General features: G+C 41.1%; 1 protein-coding gene across 7 annotated transcripts in view; it reads left to right on the forward strand.

Annotated features, from left to right (window-relative positions):
* Positions 1-19,745, forward strand: part of FHOD3 (formin homology 2 domain containing 3) — a 515,605-nt gene that overhangs the window by 404,680 nt on the left and 91,180 nt on the right. For all 7 annotated transcript variants that reach the window (XM_039327161.1, XM_039327164.1, XM_039327163.1 and 4 more), the window contains one exon: positions 15,858-16,753. In XM_039327161.1, coding sequence (XP_039183095.1) covers positions 15,858-16,753 — 896 coding nt within the window. The remainder of the gene's footprint in view (positions 1-15,857; positions 16,754-19,745) is intronic.

Here is a 19,745-nt window from a genome sequence, read left to right on the forward strand (position 1 = left end):
CCTATGGGTTGTGACCCCATTTGGGGTCGATCGACCATTTCTCGGGGGTCGCCAAACAAGGCGATCCGCCATTTTTCCCCCTCAGGGGGCGGCACTGCACGGCGCGCATGGGGGTGCCGCCGCGCATGGGGCGGCGCATGGGGGTGCCACCGTGCATGCGCGCCACGCATGCGCGGCACATTTGTGTGACGGTCGCCGTCACACAAACGTTGAGAACCACTGCACTAGAGAGAGGAAATATTTTGATGAATGAAATAGAAAAATACGGAATAGTGGCAGGATTAAAAATTAATAGAGAAAAGACCAAAATGTTAGTTAAAACTGAAAAACAGAAAAGGAAATTAGAAGAGAACCTGGAATTGCAAATTGCAAAAAAGATTAAATATCTAGGAATTTGGCTTACTACTAGTTGTTCCTCAATAAAAGAGGATAACTATAAAAAATTGATATTACAAATGAAAAAAGATTTTGAGGCCTGGGGGAAATTACAATTATCATTACAAGGTAGGATTGCATTGATTAAAATGAATATATTACCAAGAGTATTATATTTATTCCAAACAGTCCCGATAAAATTAGAGAAATTTTTTTTTGAAGAATTGGACAAAATAATAAACAAATTTATTTGGTTGGGCAAAAAAGCACGAATAAACATGAAAATGTTACAAGATAGTAGAAGTAGAGGTGGACTTGGGCTCCCAAAATGGGAAATTTACTATCAAGCAGCTGGATTACTCGGGATTAAGGATTGGATAAACCTAGACAATAAAAGGGTTTTAATGATTGAAGGCATGACCTGCAGGCTGGCTGGCATGCCTTTTTATGGGGAAAACACAAGAAAACAAACACATATTTTTATCAACATCAGATAAGAGATGCACTGATTCAGACATGGGAAAAAGTTAAAAAAAGACACTATAGGAAAATCCCAAATTGGATTTCACCGATGGAGGTAATGATCTACCTAACACATTAGATAAAAAAGATTATTAGATACAAAGAATTACTAGATAACCAAGGAAACCTCAAATCAAGAGAAGAATTAGAAGAAGAGGGAATAATTATAGATTGGTGGCCATATTTACAGATCCAATCTAAACATAGTAAGGATATGGAGGAGCACAGAATAAAACCAAACCCCACAGCAATTGGATAAAATTTTAACAGGTACGGAAGGAAAATTTCTAACAAAAACTTATAAATATTTATTAGAGATAGATTTGGAGGAAGAAATAGTGAAAGGGCCAATGATAGCATGGGCACAAAATGTGGGCTGAAATATAAAACTGGAAGAATGGGAAAGATTATGGAACAGAAATTGTAAACTGACATTGTCAACTGCATATAGGGAAAATCAATATAAAATGTTCTATAGATGGCATTTAACACCGGCGAGATTGGCTAAAATGTACACAAATATGAATCCAGAGTGCTGGAAATGTAAGAATAAGGAGGGAACATTTTATCATATGTGGTGGCTGTGCCCTAAAGCAAAGATCTATTGGGAACGGATAAGGAACAGGATACAGGAGATAACAAAGATGCAAATTGAACTCAAACCTGAACTATTTCTTTTGGGTATAATAAATTTAAAGATGGAAAAACAACTCCAATACATCATTGTACGTATATTAACAGCAGCCCGCATAGTATATGCCCAGTGTTGGAAAGGTGAAAACATACCTACAAATGATACAATTATATATAAAATACTAGAATGGGCGGAAATGAACAAATGTATGCTAGAGCTAAAAGACAAGGAGGCAACAGAATTCTATGAGATATGGAACAAATGTTATGATTGGCTAGAACAGAGAAATAAAAAGATATGATTACTAATGTAAATAATTGAAAATAATATATATGAGATGTATAAAACAGTACTGTTAAGGAAAAAAATGTATTTTTACTTTTATTTTTGTTGTATAGTGAAAAAGGAATAAATAAAAATAATAAAAAAAAGAATTCAAGCCCGGAGCAAAACTCCCAAAGGCCAGATTATACTCCATGAGCCCAAAGGAAAAGGAGGAAATGGAAAGCTTCATAAAAAAAAACCCTAGAAAGGGGGTTCATTGAAGTAGCCAAGCCTAAAGTGACCGCTTCAGTCCTCTTTAGAGAGAAGAAGGACGGCTTTTTATGCTTATGCATGGATTATAGGCTCCGGAATACAATCAGTGAAAGCAACCTATACCCCCTACCCCTCATGAAGGATGTGTTATCATACCTCTCGAAAGGAAAAGTTTTTACTAAACTAGATCTAAGGAAAGCATATTACCGCATTAGAATTAAGGAAGGAGATGAATGGAAAACCGCATTTAACTGCCCAATGGGGTGCTACCAATTCAAAGTTTTGCCATTTGGATTACAAGGGGGTCCTGCAGTATTTATGCAATTAATCAACAAGGTACTAAGGGAGCACCTATTTAAGAGGTACTGGTTTACTTAGACGACATCCTTATCTTCACCGAATCAAAAGAGGAACATGTCAACCTAGTCAGAGCGGTTTTAAAGAAACTGTGAGCCGCCCACCTATATGCCAAACTATCGAAATGTGAATTCCACCAGGAAACAATAGACTATCTAGGTTATCACATATCCCCACAAGGCATTGAAATGGACCCAGAGAAGGTCAGAGCAGTAGAATGGGCACCACCTCGCACAAAAAAGCTACTGCAAAGTTTCCTGGGTTTCGCAAACTTTTACCACCAATTCATTTCCTCCTTTGCCCAGATAGCCCTGCCCCTCACAAACTTACTAAAAACAAAGGGAGCATCCTCAGTAAAACCTAGCCAGCCACTAAAATGGACAATGGAGTGCCAAGCGGCATTTGAGAGATTAAAGAGACTCTTCTGCCGAAGCAGTACTGAGGCACCCAGACATGGATAAGCCCTTTGTAATACAGGCAGATGCAAGTGATGTGGCATTGGGGGCTGTACTATTACAAGAAAACGCTGAAGGGATATTGCAAACCTGTGCATATACATCCAAGAAACTCACGGAAACGGAACAGTGCTGGCCCGTGTGGGAGAAAGAGGCATATGGGATACGTTGGTCATTACTCATGTGGCGCCAGTTCCTTGAAAGCAACAAAATCCCTTTCCAGGTGTGGACAGACCACAAAAATTTGGAAGCCCTGAAAACACCCAGGAAGCTCAACCCCAAGCAAGCCTGCTGGTCCCAGCATTTTTACCAGTTCCAATTTACGCTCAAGCATTTGCCGGGGGGAAAGAACTTCCTGGCAGATGCATGCCCCAATATAACAGCACATGAGCCACCGACTCTAAACCGATGATGGCAGAATCACAATTGGCAGTGCCAGTAACTATCAGCTAAATTAAAACTGCAGCTGGGTAGCCAAAATGGGATTGAATTCCGAAAAAGTTTGGAAACAGATGAATGGTTCCAGAAAAACAAAATGTGTGCACAATGAAAGACGGACTGCTTTGGGTGTGGAAAAGTTATATATACCAACCACCCAAAGAATCACATTCATTCAGCTTTGCCATGCCACAAAATCAGCAGGGCATTTTGGATTTGTAAAAACATTGCACTTAATTAAACAGCAATTTTGGTGGCCATCCATTAAAAAGGACATAGAAAGTTATGTGGCCAGCTGCCCAAAGTGCATCTGCAAAGAGGTTGCAAGGGAAATCGCCTGTTACAAACAGTGGCAAATCTCTCAGCCCCCTGGAGGGAAATAGCCATGGATTTTATAGTGGAATTACACAAAAGCAATGGGAATACTGTAGTCTGGATGGTAACAGACTTGTTTCCAAATAGGTGCACTTTATCCCTTGCCAAAAGATTCCCACCACAAAAGCCTTAGCAAAACGTTTCGTGCAACATATTTACAGATTGCATAGGGCACTCCAATGGATCATATCTGATAGGGGAGTGCAATTTACATCTGCATTTTGGAAGGAATTTTTATCTCTTTTAGGGACCACTCAGGACTGGCATCTAGCCATCACCCGCAAGGAAATGGACAGGTGGAACATTCGAACTCAGTACTTGAGCAATATTTAAGATGCTTTATTAATTTCCAACAGTCAGATTGGACGGACTTACTCCCTTTCGCAGAAGTGGCCTACAATAATGCAGTTCACTCCAGCACAGATTGCACTCCTTTTCAAATAGCTACCAGTCAAAGTTTCAACCCCATGCCAGAACTGACCCCAAATGAACCGGCAATCCCATGACTGAAAGAATGGATGGAACAATTACAAAACACCTGGCCAATAGTTAGAAAAGCCCTAGATCAGGGGTCGGCAACCTGAAATGGTGAAAGAACCACTTGGACCCGTTTCCTTCACAAAAGAAAAAACTAGGAGCTGCAAAATGTGTGCACGTGCGCACATATGCGCACACAAAAATGTAACAGGGCTTGATTAAAGAGTGGAGCCTAAGGCAACACATGCCCTGTCCCTGTCTAGCTCCCCCTCCCCCAGGCCAAATGTTGCTGCAGTTGAGAAACGCTGATCCAGACTGATTTAATACCTGCTGGGAACATGCACTTTCAACTGTGCCCTGTTTTTGGTAGAACGAATGTCGCAATACCTCTACTCTGGGCTCACCCGGGCAGGAGAAGTGTCCCCTCCCTTCCAGCTCAATTTATCAAACCAGGGCAGAAATGGGAACAGGGCTGGTCCAGTCATAAGTCGTGGCTAACCCTTCCCAAAGGGTGTTGCAGACGCAAATGCCTCTCGTTTGCTACCTGCAGAAGAAGACGTCAATGGTGCATGGCCCAGATTGTCAGTGTTGCCATGATACCACCCCCTGCAGTGCCAGCTAATGCGGTGTGCTTCTCTTTGCAAACAAACGCGAATGGTTTCAGGGGTTCACTCGCCTGCCTGCCCGAGTGGAGACCCTGCGCCGCCCCTTCTCCTGCGGCCAGGGAAAGAGAGCCAGCCCCAAGCCTGTCCTGGAAAACTTTTTAGGCCCTGTATATCCCCACACCCCCTTCCCCATCAGCCCAGGCACTATGGATCCGCAGCAGGAGGGAACCCTCCGGACCTTCGGTACTTCCGGCAGTGGCGGTGGTGGCGAAAGGATGGTGAAGGGGCATGGCTGACCGGTCGCCGCCGCCTCTCTGTCCTCTCTCAGCGTGACCGGCAGTGATGGCAGCGACAGCAGGAGGATGGTGAAGCAGCGGGTTGCCCGGGCCAAGGAAGGCATCACCGATGGAGACAAAGTGGGGCTGGGCGGTGGAGAGCCCAGTGGCACTGGCAGCAATGGGAGGACGGCGAAGGGCCGCAGCCACCTGGGCCGAGGTGGGACAGGGCAGGGGAGAGCCCTGCTACAGTGGGAGGACGGTGAAGGGCCATGTCTGCCCGGGCCGAAGTGGTACAGGGTGGTGGAGAGCCCCCTGGCAGTGGGAGGACAGCGAAGGGCCGCAGCCACCCGGGCCAAAGTGGGGCAGAGTGTTGGAGAGCCCTGCAGTAGCGGGAGGATGGCGAAGGGGCATGGCCGCCGGGCCGAAGTGGGGTAGGGCAGCAGAGAGTCCTGCAGCAGCGGGAGGATGGCGAAGGGGCGCGGCTGCCCGGGCCGAGGTGTGGCAGAGCAGTGGAGAGCCCTGCGGCAGTGGCGGCAGCGGGAGGACGGCGAAGGGGCACGGCCGCTCGGGCCGAGGTGGGGACGGGTGGCAGAGAGCTCTGCGGCAGCAGCGGCAGTGGGAGGAAGACGAAGGGGTGTGGCTGCCCGGACCGAGGTGAGGCTGGGCAGTGGAGAGCCCAGCGGCAGTGGCAGTAGTGGGAGTACGGCCAAGAGGCACCGCGCAGCAAGTGGGGAAAGGGCCGGGCAGGCACCGCGGGGAAATCTCTCGACCCATGAGATGGCCAAAAGGTGCAGGCAGAGTGGGGAAGCTACCGAGACTCCAGGCGACCCCCCCGACTAAGGCCGTGGCGGAGCAGGGCGAGGGGAGACCCGCTGGACAGGGAAGAGGCATCCTGAGGTTGGCCACCCGCAGCTCCTTACCCAGGTTCTGCCATCTTTCCAGCAATCCTCTCGGCTCTTCCTCTGCTGCCACCACATGCAATCTGAAGAAGGAAAGAGGTTTGTGGGTAGTCCCACAAACCAAAGAAGTTCAACCAATCAATTCAAATTTTGTGAGAAGTTTGAATTGATTGGTTGAACTTTTTTAGTCCTACTTTTTTTTCAGACTGCACATGGTGGCTGAGGATAGGGAGCCGCAAGAGATGGCTGAAAGAGCCTCATGCGGCTCCAGAGCCGCGGGTTGCCGACCCGTGCCCTAGATGAAGCTAGGCAAGCATACAAAGCACAAGCAGATAAAAAAAGGGTTGAACCTATGCCATTCATTATAGGATAAATGGTGTACTTATCTACAAAATACCTAAAATCCCTACTACCCTGTAAAAAACTTGGACCAAAATATATAGGGCTTTTCCAATTAAAAGAATCATAAACCCAGTAACAATAGAATTAGAATTACCCAAAAATCTTAGGCAAATACACCCAATTTTCCACTGCAGTTTGCTGAAAAGAGAACATCAGTCCCCCTTACGGCCAAAAACCCCACCACCACCTGCAATCATGGTGGAAGGAGAACAACACTTCGAGATAAAGGAAATCCTAGACTCTAGGAGATATCATGGGACAACTCAATACCTAGTAGCATGGAAATATCTCCCTGCCTCACAAAATGAGTGGGTCCATAAACGCCATATCAGAGCCCCAAAGCTATTAAAGAAGTCTCATACAGAGTATCCTAACAAGCCTGACTAACTTTTATACCTGTTTTGTTTTCTTTACAGGTGGATCTCTCTTATTTTTAAGGGGGGCTGGATGTCAGAATCCAATTAGATTTCATTTCTATCTACTTACTCTGATATAAAACCAATTCTTACTCTCTTCTGGATTCTGTCATACTACGGAAGGGGAGGAGGGTAAGCATAGGGGCTTTATGACTCTCACTTTCTCCATTAATTACGAAGTAACCATTTGTTGATTCTCTTCGAGAGTACTAACCATAACAATGCGGCCATCACCTTTCATCCTACTCCCTCTGAATTTCTCCCCTTTGCCGGCAGTGAGGGAAAAGGGGGTGGGGAATGCAATGCCTAGGATCTGGGAAAAGAGAGAATGAGTGATCGTGCCAACGGAGCGGACAGATGGATTGAATCGCCCAGAGTGGGGTGGGGGCTGCTTGGGAATACTTTAAAACATTGAATGGTGGGGGGGGATCCCTCAGATTCTGTCTAGAATGCTTGCAATCAGTTTCTCTTAATAAAGATTCCTGTTGGAAGAGACATTCCAAGAGTTCTGTTTTCTTAAGATGTAAATTGAGGTGTAAATGATCCATGTGTACCCCTCCACTATTGCCCTCTTGGGCCCATATAAGAGGGTCCACTTTTCCTTGAATTTCTTTGTTCAAACCCTAATATTTACAATTATTTCTCTTTCATTCCTCATAATAACAATCCTCTATTTACCAACTAAGTCGCTCCTAGCCAAATTGCAGCTCCCTTCTACCAATAGAAATTGTACCATACTCCAGGTCCTTTTGCTACTGTCTGGAATCTGAACCATAGCAGGTTTAAATATCAATGCTTCTACTATATGTCCCCTAATTCCCTGAGCCTTAATCTTCCCTTCCCCAATTTGCATCCCTGGAGGTATATAGTTCAGGATAAATCTGGTGGCTTCAGAATCCACCAGGAATTCCATTTCTTCCTTCAGGGGTCCAATTTTTAGGGATTCTTAAAAAGCTGGATCATAAAACAGATTAGTCCCCTGACACCCCTAATCCTCAAAATTCACCAAATTAGCTAGTTCTTCTTCCTTCATTACCCCCAGCCTAGACTCTCCCAAGACCCCTTATTGGTTTCCTGTATATTCCTCCCTGTCCTCTTTGCTGGCCTATCCAATTGAGCCATCATTTTTATCTTACGTTTATCTCTCTCCTTTTCTCTCTTTGCATATACTTTCTGAGCCTCTCTTAATAAATCTTTTATTATTTTAGTTTCCCATGTGTCTAATTTCTGCAATTTTATCCTAATATCTTCCATGTTTTCCCTACAAATTGATATTTCAAAATCATTTGATGTCCTGGATTACCAAGATCCAAATGTCCATACTTTTGAAATTGGCTTTTTAATCTCTCTAGCCATTCAGCTGTGCTTTTTCCTTTCTTTTTTCTAATGACAGTGCTTTCTGAATGTTAAGCCTCTGAGGGACTGCATTTTTAATACCTTCTATTAAATATTCCCTATAATCAACCATAGCATTCCTCTCTGCACTCCTGTTACCATCTCACTTGGGATCTCAACAGGGATCTCAGCCTCTTCATTCTTTTGTGAAAAGTTTTTCTTACCCTGTTCCCTAGCTGCACACCTAACCATCCCATTTTCCTCTTGTGTAAACAACATATTAAAAAATAAGTTGCATTTCTCCCCATGAATATTCCATTGGTCCTAAAAACATTTCTACTTGGTTTCCTACTTAAATAGGATCTTCTATTAGTTTGGGCAATCCTTTCCTAAATTGCCTGGTTTCAAAAGCTGTTATGGGGGTAATATTTTTCCCCTGAAGAGGTGTTTTCCCTCTCTTGTCACCTTGCAAACTATAGGAACCTCAACAAATACATAGTTTTCTATGAGTTTCTATAGATTAACTATCAGCTTAACTCTCTCACACAAAATAGCAGATCAGAGTTCTCGCCTTTCATCATGGCCAGCATAAAACTTCATACAGCTTCTCTCCCTCCCTCCCTCCCTCTCTCTCTCTCTGTCTCTCCCTCCCATTTGATCATTCCCATTCTTTTTAACACCTTCTATTGTCCTTCTAATTACTAAGAAGCTAGCCTTCTTCGCCCTTTCTTGCATTTACACCAGACACAAACAATTTCCAAATACTTCACCCCAGGCAAAACAATCATTATTATTTTCAGGGAACTTTTTCACAAGCCAATGAACTCCATTTCCCCAATTTCCTTTTGGAATAAGGCCTTTTACTAGTTACTATTAGAGGGTCTGCTCCCCTCCCCCAGGACTTAGAAATGGCTCAACAAAAACACACATATACACACACCATTAAACATCATTTCCAAATCTGTGGAGGTTTGTATCCCTTTAAACTTCCATGTTTTCTTTCCTCGGGCAACTTGTAGCTTGTTCTTCAGCCAATTTAATTTATTGGCTGGCCAAACATGTACTTAAGCCAGATATATACTGTAATGTATCATCCTTCCTCTGTCCAAATGCCTTGCTTAAGGCAGGGCTTTTCAACCAGTGGTATGGGTATTCCTAATGAGCCGCGCTGGCGCAGCAGTTAGGGTGCAGTACTGCAGGCCACTTTAGCTGACTGTGTTCAGCAGGTCAGCGGTTCAAATCTCACCGGCTCAAGGTTGACTCAGCCTTCCATCCTTCCGAGGTAGGTAAAATGAGGACCCAGATTGTTGGGGGCAATGTAAATATATATATACATTGCTTACTGGTGTACACTGCTTAGAGAGTGCTTGCACTTAAAGCGGTATATAAGTCTCATAAATAAATAAATAAATAAATACCTATAGTACATTGGCACCTGGCAAGTGGTATGCGACCATCCTACAAAAGTAGTGGGAGAGGGGAATAAGCTGAACCGGTGGCAGCACTGTAGAAACCAGTGCGAGAGATGGTTGGAGCTACAGGGCTATCAGGGCTCAGTGGAAGTGCCAGGATCACTGCCAGGCTCCAGCTGGAGCTCGGCGCTGATCCTGGTGCTTCTGCTGAGCCCTGAAAAAGACCAATCAGCTGGAATGTTGCAGCATCTCCATGGTCTTGTGATTTACATTCAGATACTTGGCAACTGATTCATATTTATGATGGTCACAGTGTCCCAGGGTTATGCCAAGTGACCAAAACCTGCTGCAACCACCCACCAGAGGGGGGGAATAAAAACCAAACACCCCCACCCCCCCGCTGCCAATCCTCAACAGAAATGCTCACAACAATGAAAACCTCAGATAGGAGGAAGAGCACCGCCAGATAGGCAGGCAGGTGTCTTCCTCAGCTTTGGCTTGGGGGGCATTTTTTTCAGTGCCATTATAACTTCAAACAGTCACTAAGCGAACTGTTGTAAGTCGAGGACTACCTGTATTTTATCAAGTTTTTGACGCCTTGCTAGGCGACTGATAGTATTCGGATGTTGCCATATTCTAAAAGTGGTACAATGGGTGAAAAGGTTGAAAAGCCCTGATTTAAGGCATTGACTTCCAATACTCTAACATTCTCCCTAAGGCAGTGATTCTCAACCTTTTTAATGCCGTGACCCAAACCGGTCGTAAGTCGAAGATTACCCAACCGGTCGTAAGTCAAGGACTTTCCCTGCCCGGGAGCGCCGCACATGTTTGGTGCCGCCCCCTGCGCCGGCCGAGGTGTAGCTGGAAAGCGGCAGAGATGGTGCAGGCCGACCACCGGCTGGGCCACCAGCTGGCCCAGCCCAAGGGAGGTAAAGCACCCGCTGGGCCCCACGCGCGCCAGCAACCCTCCTTGCGCCCGCCGGCTTCCCACCTCCCATCCCTGGCCCTCTTTTACTTACATTTTTAGTAGTTGCTCAGCAGGGAGGGGTGAAAACTTCCAGACAGCTCGCCTTCGCTGCAGACAACTTGCAGCACCGTTTGCAGAATGGGACTTTTGGCAGGCTCAGCAGGGCAGAGACAGCCTGGACAATTCCTATTGGCTTTTGAAAGCCAATTGAATTAGACTCTATTCAAGAGAATCTATTCTATTGGCTTTCAAAAGCCAATAGAATAAAAGGGAGTTGCACAGCTAAGGAAAAGGTAAAAAATGGCAGACTGCGTTGTTTGGCGACCCCTGTGAAATGGTCGTTCAACCCCAAATGGGGTCCTGACCCACAGGTTGAGAACCACTGCCCTAAGGGATTCCCATCTCCCTAAGGGAGTTCGTTCCAGAATGTAAATATCTTTCCTCTTTTTCCTTACTGGCCGGCACACTGGCGGGGGAGGTGTCCCTCCTCTTCAAACTTATTGCCATGGCTACTGCTCTGGTATCTTACCTGTCAGGCTGAGTTAAAGTCCTTCCTTGAGTCAACCGGTTTTCCCTTAGGTTTTCACTGGGTCCTTCCTTTTTGTCTCAGGATTTCCGATTCCTCTTTGTTTCAGCAGGGGCAATCCAACTTTTAGGGCTGGGAAAAACTTACCCAGGTGTGCACTGCCCTTTTCGGATATCCCCAGCTGCCAATGATGGAACGGATGCAAATCCCGGAGGAGCTCCCAAGTCTCTTATGTGTTCATGGCTACTTTCCTTCATGACCAGAGACAAAGTTGCTTGACTAATAACCAGTCAAGACACAGTGAAGGCTTTTTGTTTCGTTTATTGCAATAAGCAGGGAGAGAAGCTATCAAAGCTTGGTTCTCTCCAAAGTTTCAACCCAAAATATTCTCTTCTTTATACAGCCCTGTCCCAGCCATGACATCCCTCCTCTTTCCCATTGGCTGAAGTACAATGAGGTTACACTCTTTCTGATTGCCTCCTACATATTTCCTGCTACATACTAAATCATACATCACATGTACATTAAAATTAGGAGATAATTTATGCAAGGTGTGTCAAATAATACCAGTTAATTACACATGCCTATTGTCTATTTCAGGTTCTGGGCCCTCTTCGTCTATGACTTCTTAGAAAAATAGGTTCTTTCCTGTTTTTCAGTTTAATCTTTCCTGGCTAGCCATTTCCTCTTGCAATGGTTTTTACAGCTTGTGTTCTTCCTTTCCCAATTCTGGAGACCCAGATAATATTTGCCTATGTGTTAATCGTTTATGCTTCCTTTATGCTATCCTTTCCTGATTCCCCATTGTGGTTTCTTTGCCAGGTTGGTTCTCCAGGCAGTAAGTTTCCATTACACAGCAAATTCAATTTTAAATTTTTGTTTCAGTATTAAATTTTAAAGACCTTTCATTTGATCTTATCACTCTCTTGGAGAACAGTGGGTTAGACTAAATGATCTCAAGGTCCTTTCCATCTCTGTTACTGTTGCAAACCAATAGTTCTGTAAACCCTTCCCCCATCTCCCTCTGAGTGACTGGAGACTCTTAAGCTAATTAGTGGCAACTGCAAAATCTTTGCAAAAAGAGAGTTCTGCAGCCTGCTTGCAGACAATTTAGTTCCTGAGCTGAAAGAAACAGCTGATTGGCAGCAATGGGAAGGCCTTTCAGTTCAGGCAGAAATCAATTAACAAAGCTGAGGAAATAGTAAGTTAGTTCTTCATTCATTTAATGATCCATTTGATTTAATTAATGGATTTGATTTTAAAAATTTGTAAAATTGAGTCTGATTCATTTGATGAATTTTTTGAGTTACGATCCTAATGGGCAGGCTTCATTAGGTCATATCTTGAGGACTACCTGTATTACTGCATGGAGAGCTGGATTCATACCTGTACCTTCTTTTTTATGATTAAAAGGAAGGAAAATTACCTCCGTTTTGGTTTTCCATGTTTTCATTGCATGTGAACCAAAAACAGAATTCATTTTAAATTTTGTCATCCAAAATTAGAAGTTAATTTGTAATTGGAACACTATTTTAAAAATCAAACACTGTCAGCTAGACAGGGAAGTCAAAACATTTTCTCATAAAACATAGTGACAAGCTACTATAAAATCATGTCATTACTGAATGAATGCTTCCATGTGAGTTACAAGAAGACAGAATCAATTTACTTTATTAATATTTTACTTTACAAACTTCTGGTCTTCACACAATTGCTATTTAATAAGTATATTAATGTGAAACTAAATTCTGATTTATTATTTTCCTAGAGATATGCATGGGCAAATGTTTAACTGCAGTACTTCATAAGGAATATTTCTGCTCATATTCATTGTATTTGTGAAAGCTCATTTATAATACATTATCACATTTTTTGTTCTAAAAGTTATATGAACAGTTATATGAATGTTGCATACAACAATAAATGATTTATTTATTGCTGTATGCAACATTTATTCATAATAATATCTTTAGTGAGGTTTTTAAATAAAAATATTGTATATTTATTTTGTTTCTAATGGCTGATTTCATTGGTGTATTCTAAATTTACTATGTAATACTTCCATGAAAGAAAATAGAACATAACAGGAATTCCAAAATTTTGAATGCAACTATATGTATTTTAGACTATCCAATGATAGGGAGATTTGGAGCCCTGCTTTTTATTATTTTGGCACCATTTACCAGTTGTATGCAGTTTGGGATGCATATTTCATTAAGCTGGAAATTTTCAAGCAATCTTTCTGTTGCCAGTACTCAGTGGCAACTGCATTGTAATGACTTACGTAGAAGATATAAAAGAGAGTCTCAATGAGTTTTAACTGATTCAGTGCAGAGATTTTGCTTAAACTTGGCTTTCACTGAGCTGGATTGTGTGTTGACAGATATATATACTCCATAAGTCCTGTCAGCATCTTAGAACTATATTTGAGTTATGTTTATTGTTCAAGACAGTGAAAACAAAATGCTGATATTTTGTTGAAAACTCATTAAAAATAGATTTTTTTTAAAAAAAAGAAACAATATAGCAAGACAAAAATTATAAACAATAGAATAACTCTTCACAAGTATATATTGGAGGTGGTGACCCTTTGAGAGCTGTATGCAATGAAATTACATTTTAATGTATGCCGATTAGTGTACATTCAAAGTGACAATAAAGTAACAATAATAATAATAATAGTAAAGTTGGAAGGGACCTTGGAGGTCATCTAGTACAACTCCCTGCTCAGGCAGGAAACCCTATACTGTACCATTTTGGACAAATGGCTGTCCAGTCTCTTCTTAAAAACTTCCAGTGTTGGAGCATTCACCGCTTCTGGAGGCAGGTTGTTTCACCGGTTAATTGTTCTAACTGTCAGGAAGTTTCTCCTTAGTTCTAGGTTGTTTCTCTCCTTGATTAGTTTCCACCCATTGCTTCTTGTCCTGCCTTCAGGTGCCTTGGAAAACAGCTTGACTCCCTCTTCTTTGTGGCAGCCCCTGAGATATTAGAACACTGCTATCATGTCCCCCCTCGTCCTTCTCTTTATTAAACTAGATATACCCAATTGCAGCAGTCATTCCTTATATGCTTTAGCCTCCAGTCCCCTAATCATCTTTGTTGCTCTTATCTGTACTCTTTCTAGAGTCTCAACATCTTTTTTACATCACGGTGACCAAAACTGGATGCAATATTCCAAGTGTGGCTTTACCAAGGCATTGTAAAGTGGTATTAACACGTCACATGATCTTGATTCTATCCCTCTGTTAGTGCAGCCTAGCACTGTGTTGGCCTTTTTGGCAGCTGCAGCACACTGCTGACTCATATTTAAGTGATTATCCACTAAGACTCCGAGGTCCCTCTCACATCACTACTTTTGAGCAAGGTACCTCCTATACTATCCCTGTGCATTTGGTTTTTCTTGCCTAAATGTAGAACCTTGCTTTTTTCACCACTGAATTTCATTTTGTTAGATAGTGCCCAGTGTTCAAGTCTGTCCAGATCCTCCTGTATCTTAAATCTGTCTTCTGGAGTGTTGGCTATTCCTGCCAGCTTGGTGTCGTCTGCTAATTTGATGAGTTCCCCATTTATCCCCCCGTCCAAATCGTTGATGAAGATGTTGAAGAGCACTGGGCCCAGAACAGAGCCCTGGGGCACCCCACTACACACTTCCCTCCCTGTAGATGCACTTCCATTGAGGACCACATGCTGAGTACGGCTGGTCAGCCAGCTACGGATCCATCTGGTAGTGATGCTGGCTACTCCACATTTTTCTATCTTGTCAAGTAGTAGGTTGTGATCTACTTTATCAAATGCCTTACTGAAGTCCAAGTAAATTATGTCCACAGCATTCCTCTGATCCACTAATTTTGTCACTTGGTCAAAGAATGCAATAAGATTTGTCTGGCATGATCTATTTTTGACAAACCCATGTTGGCTTTTAGTAATGACTTTGTTTGCCTCTAGGTGTTTACTGATTATATTCTATTCTGTTCTAAGTTGACTAGATTTTTCTACCTTCTCATAAGTAATTGCCAACTTCTGACTGAAGTCAAAGAGAATTTGCTATTCATTAATGGAAGGTCTATGTAATTTCTAACAATGATAGCAAGGGCTTCATTTGCCTTAGGATCAAACTATTTTCCTTTTCTTCACTTAATTTTTTTAAAAAAATAATTACCAATTAATTGGGTAATTAAATAAGAAAATTAATGATACAATCTTCTTGTTCCAAAAGACAGTTGCTTAAAATAAAGGAGAGCAGCTTATTTAAAAAATTGAGAACTTTTCATGCTTTAATTTAAAAAATGGATGAGATTCGTAGAAAAATAAGATTCAGTTATTTTTAAATGTATTTTATAAGATAGAAACATTTGAATGTATCTGAAATTAGAATTCCATCTGTACTGATTAATTTGAAATGAGTATTATATGAGAAAATAAAATAATTGTCTTTATTATGTATATATTATTTATTATTGCTCTAAGCATAATTGTTTTCATCATCTTTAGTGAATGTTACATTCCAAATTCATCAGTGCAGATGGAATTCTAATCTCAGATACAAATGTCTCTATCTTATAAAATACATTTTAAAATAAATCTATCTTGTTTTTCTATGAATCTCATTTATTTTTAAAAGTAAAGCATGAAAAGTGCTTATTTCTTTTAATACGCTGTTCTTTATTTTAAGCAACTTTCTTTTGAAACAGGAAGAAAGCCCCCTCACATATCCCCTTCCCCTTTTAGTAAGCAGGGTTACAATTCTGTTATGTCATTTCTAACTATCATGTTTATTCCAGGTTGAAAAGAATATTGTTTGTTATAGATTCTCAGTAAATGTGCCTCATTACTATTCAATGTTTCAGGTCCGTGTTTGCAACCCATACAAGATGATGATGTGAACGACCAATACAACAACATCCTCAACAATAAATGGTTCATGCTGGATATGTTGTATGCCCATAATAACTTGCCTTTTGCCAAGGATGAAAGAGTTAAAGAATTGGAGGCAAAGATAGATTTAAAGAAGGTGTTGAATGCAAGTGAAGATACTGTTATCAGCCTAGCCAGCAGGATTTCAGTCCTACAAACTACTAAGCAGGCCAAAGATGAATGTATAAAAAAAATGGAGATTGGAAGTTTGGAAAATCAAGGCAATGTGAAGATCTTTGCAGAAAGATTCAACAGTGGTGATGTGGCCAAAATTTCTAATTTACCTGAAAATGATTTTAATGAAAAGATTTCTGAAAAAACACCCCTACAAGTTAAAACAGAATCTGACTTTATTTGGGATCAGCTCTTGGCTAGTCCAAGAAAACTGAAAATCAAAGATATGGATTTCACAGATTTAGGAGATGAAGATGATATTGACATATTGGACATACAGATCAGTTCTAGTGATGCCCTAGTTCCTCCTCCACCACCCATACCTTCTGTTTTAGGTTTTCCTCCTCCACCCCCTCCATTGCTTTATAGGTGTCCTTTTCCACCCCCACCTTCTGGTAATTTAATGGCTCCATGTCTATCAAGCACCCCTCAAGGTTTAGGGTCATCCCCACTTCCTAGAGATGAAGCAAACTTTATAAAAAAGAAGAAAACCATTCGTCTTTTTTGGAATGAGGTGAGGCCATTTGAATGGCAGGGCAAGGAAAACAGACACTGCAAAGGATTCCTGTGGTCAAAACTAGAGCCTATTAGAGTAGACACTGCCAAATTAGAATACCTCTTTGAGACTAAATCCAAGGATCTTCCTATCACAAAGGTACTCTTCTTTATATATCTTAATTTTGTTTGTATCATAGCAAAATTTATAAATAATTCATTAACTACTGGAGTCAGGTTTCCATATATAATAAATAATGTTTTATAAGGTAAAGGTAGTCTTTGACTTGTGATTACAATTGAGCCCAAAATTTCTGTTGCCAAGTAAGACATTTGTTAAGAGAGTTATACCCCATTTTATGACCTTCCAAAGCCACAGTTATGTTAATCTTAACAATTTCCCCATTGCCTTACTTGTCAGAAGCTAGCAAAAACTGATCACATGACCCCAGGACACTGCAATTGTCATAAATATGAATAAGTTGCCAAGCATCTGAATTTTGAACATGTGACCATGAAGATATTGCAATAATCATAACTGTGAAAAACGCTCATCATTGACTTTTTTGGGTGCTATTGTAACTTCAAACGGTCACTAAACAAACTGTTTTAAATTGAGGACTATCTGTACTGAGAATCAAGAAAATTGCCTAATAAGTTTAAAACCTTAAATGAAGTTCAGTACCATGTGTAAAAACCAGATTAAAAAGAATCTAAATTGGGACAAAGAGTTAATTTCTTCCTCATTTTCTTTTTATCACTAAAAATCTCTATGACTTAAAAAATTAGACAAATACCAATTTTTTGTTTCTTTTCAGATTGCTAACAGGAAGAAATCTCTCATATTGTTGGGGAATGTCAGATAGGAAATAGATTTTGGTCCTATTCTGGGAATTACTCAGTGTACATACTTGGCAGTTTAACTACCATATTTTTGGTCTTGTCTGAAAGATACTGTAAGTGCTAAGTGGAATTATAGTCCTTTGGGGATATTCCAATCCAGTTGGGCATACAAAGAGAGTAGTAGGTCTCCACCTCCTTCTGACATTCTTTTTACTTGTAAATTTTATTTCTAGAAATTCTGTACAGTTAGGACGTGCAATAGGCAATAGCTGGTTCTCTTATACTGTCAGTCACTCCCCCCCCCCCATAACATAGAATAATAAGGTTGGAATGAACCTTGGAGGTCTTCTAGTCCAACTTCCTGCTCAAGCAGGAGACACTATATCATTCTGCACAAATGGCTGTCCAATCTGTTTTTGAAGTGATAGAGAGATAGAGCTCCTACAATTTCTGGAGATGAGTTGTTCCACTGATTAATTGTTCTCACTGTCAGGAAATTTCTCCTTAATTCTAGGTTGGAGCTCTCTTTAATGATCTTCCATCCATTACTTGTCCTGCCTTCTGATGCTCTGGAGAATAAGATGATAGCCTCTTCAGTATTAGAAGACTGCTGTTATATCACCCCCAATCCCTCTCTTTGTTAGACTAACAAACCTAATTCCCTCAATCATTCATTGTACAGTTTAGCTTGTACAATGTTGCTCTTCTTTCCAGTCTTTCTAGGGTCTTGTGATCTTTTTTGTATCATGGTGACCAGGGCACATGATCTTGAAACTGTTTATTGATGCAGCCTATGGGTTGGCTTTTTTGGCAGTTGCAGCATGCTGCTGGCTCAAACTATGTAGTGGTTGACTAGCATATCTAGATCCCTCTCACAATTGCAACTGTTGAGCGAGGTACTCCTATTCTATACTTGTGCATTTTTCTTATCTGTATGTAGGATCTTACTTTTCTCACTACTTAATTACATTTTGTTGGATGAGGCCAAGTGTTCAAGTCTGTCACAATCCTTCTGAATTGAGTTATATTCTAAACCATTAGCTGTTCCTCAAAGGTTGATATTGTCTGCAAATATGATGAATTCCCCTCCTATTCGCTTATCTAAATTGTATATGAAGATGTGGAAGAGTATTAGGCCTAAGAACCTTGAGGTACCTCACTGCATGTTTTCCTCTATATAGATGTAGTTCTATTGGGGGCTATATACTGAGGATGGGTTATTGGCCAATCCATCTGGTAGTGGTACTACCCACTACCACAATCTATCCCACGTTGTTCTACCAACAAATAGGCTATGGTCTACTTTGTCAACTGCCTTACTCAAGACCAAGTATACTGTGTCCATAGCATTTCCCTTATCCATGAATTTAAGTTACTTGATCAAAGAAAGCAATAGGTGTTTCTGGTATAATCTGTTTTTGACACATCCATGCTGGTTTCTAGTAATTATTTTGTTCATTTCTAGGTGTTCACAAAAGCGCTGCTTATTTTTTTCAGGATTTTCCTATGTATTGATGCCAGGCTGTAGTTTTCTAGATCCAATTTTTTTTCTCTTCTTGTAGATTGGAACCATATCAGCTCTTTTCCAGTCCTTTGGTATTTCTCTGGCAGTCCAGGAGCTTTGAAAGATTCTGTTCAGTGGTTCGAAGATCATGTCTGACAGCTCCTTCAGAACTCTGCAATATAATCCATTGTCTAGGGTGGATGTTTTCTTAATATTTTCTTGCCTATTTTGACTTCCACTTCTAGTCTGTCTCCTAAGGTGCTGCTTTTGATAGATAGGACTATTTTTTTCCTTTTGTGTGAAGGCAGATGCAAAGAATTCCACTTTCTCCCTGCTGCCATTCACATCCTTGCCATCTTCTCTCATTAGTGAACCAATCATTTCCTTGACTTTTTTTTGTTTCTTACATGTTGAAAAAAATGTTTTTATTATTTTTGGCATTTGTTGCTTAGTTCATTATGAGCCTTAGCTTTCCTGACTTCATCCTTGTAGATTCATGCTATTTGCTGGTAGCCAGCAAATAGCATGAAGGTATATGTTTAGGTATATGTTTCTCTTTCCATTTTTATACTTGTTCTTTTTTTTTTCTCTTAGTTTGTCAAAAAGTTTTTTATGCAACCATGCTGATTTCATTTGGTGTTTCTTATTTTTCTTTCTCTGTGGTATTATGATAGATTAGGGTTTATATCTTCTTTTTTCAGAGTTTTCCAAGCATCTTGAGTTTTTTCTCCTTTAGGATTTTCATCCATGGAATTCTTCCTAAACTATCTCTTAGTTTGTTAATGTCAGCTCTCTTAAAGTCTAA

The sequence above is a fragment of the Crotalus tigris genome, unplaced genomic scaffold (genome assembly GCF_016545835.1).
Source record: "Crotalus tigris isolate CLP2741 ecotype Arizona unplaced genomic scaffold, ASM1654583v1 scf7180000024351.1097467, whole genome shotgun sequence".
NCBI lineage: Eukaryota > Metazoa > Chordata > Lepidosauria > Squamata > Viperidae > Crotalus > Crotalus tigris.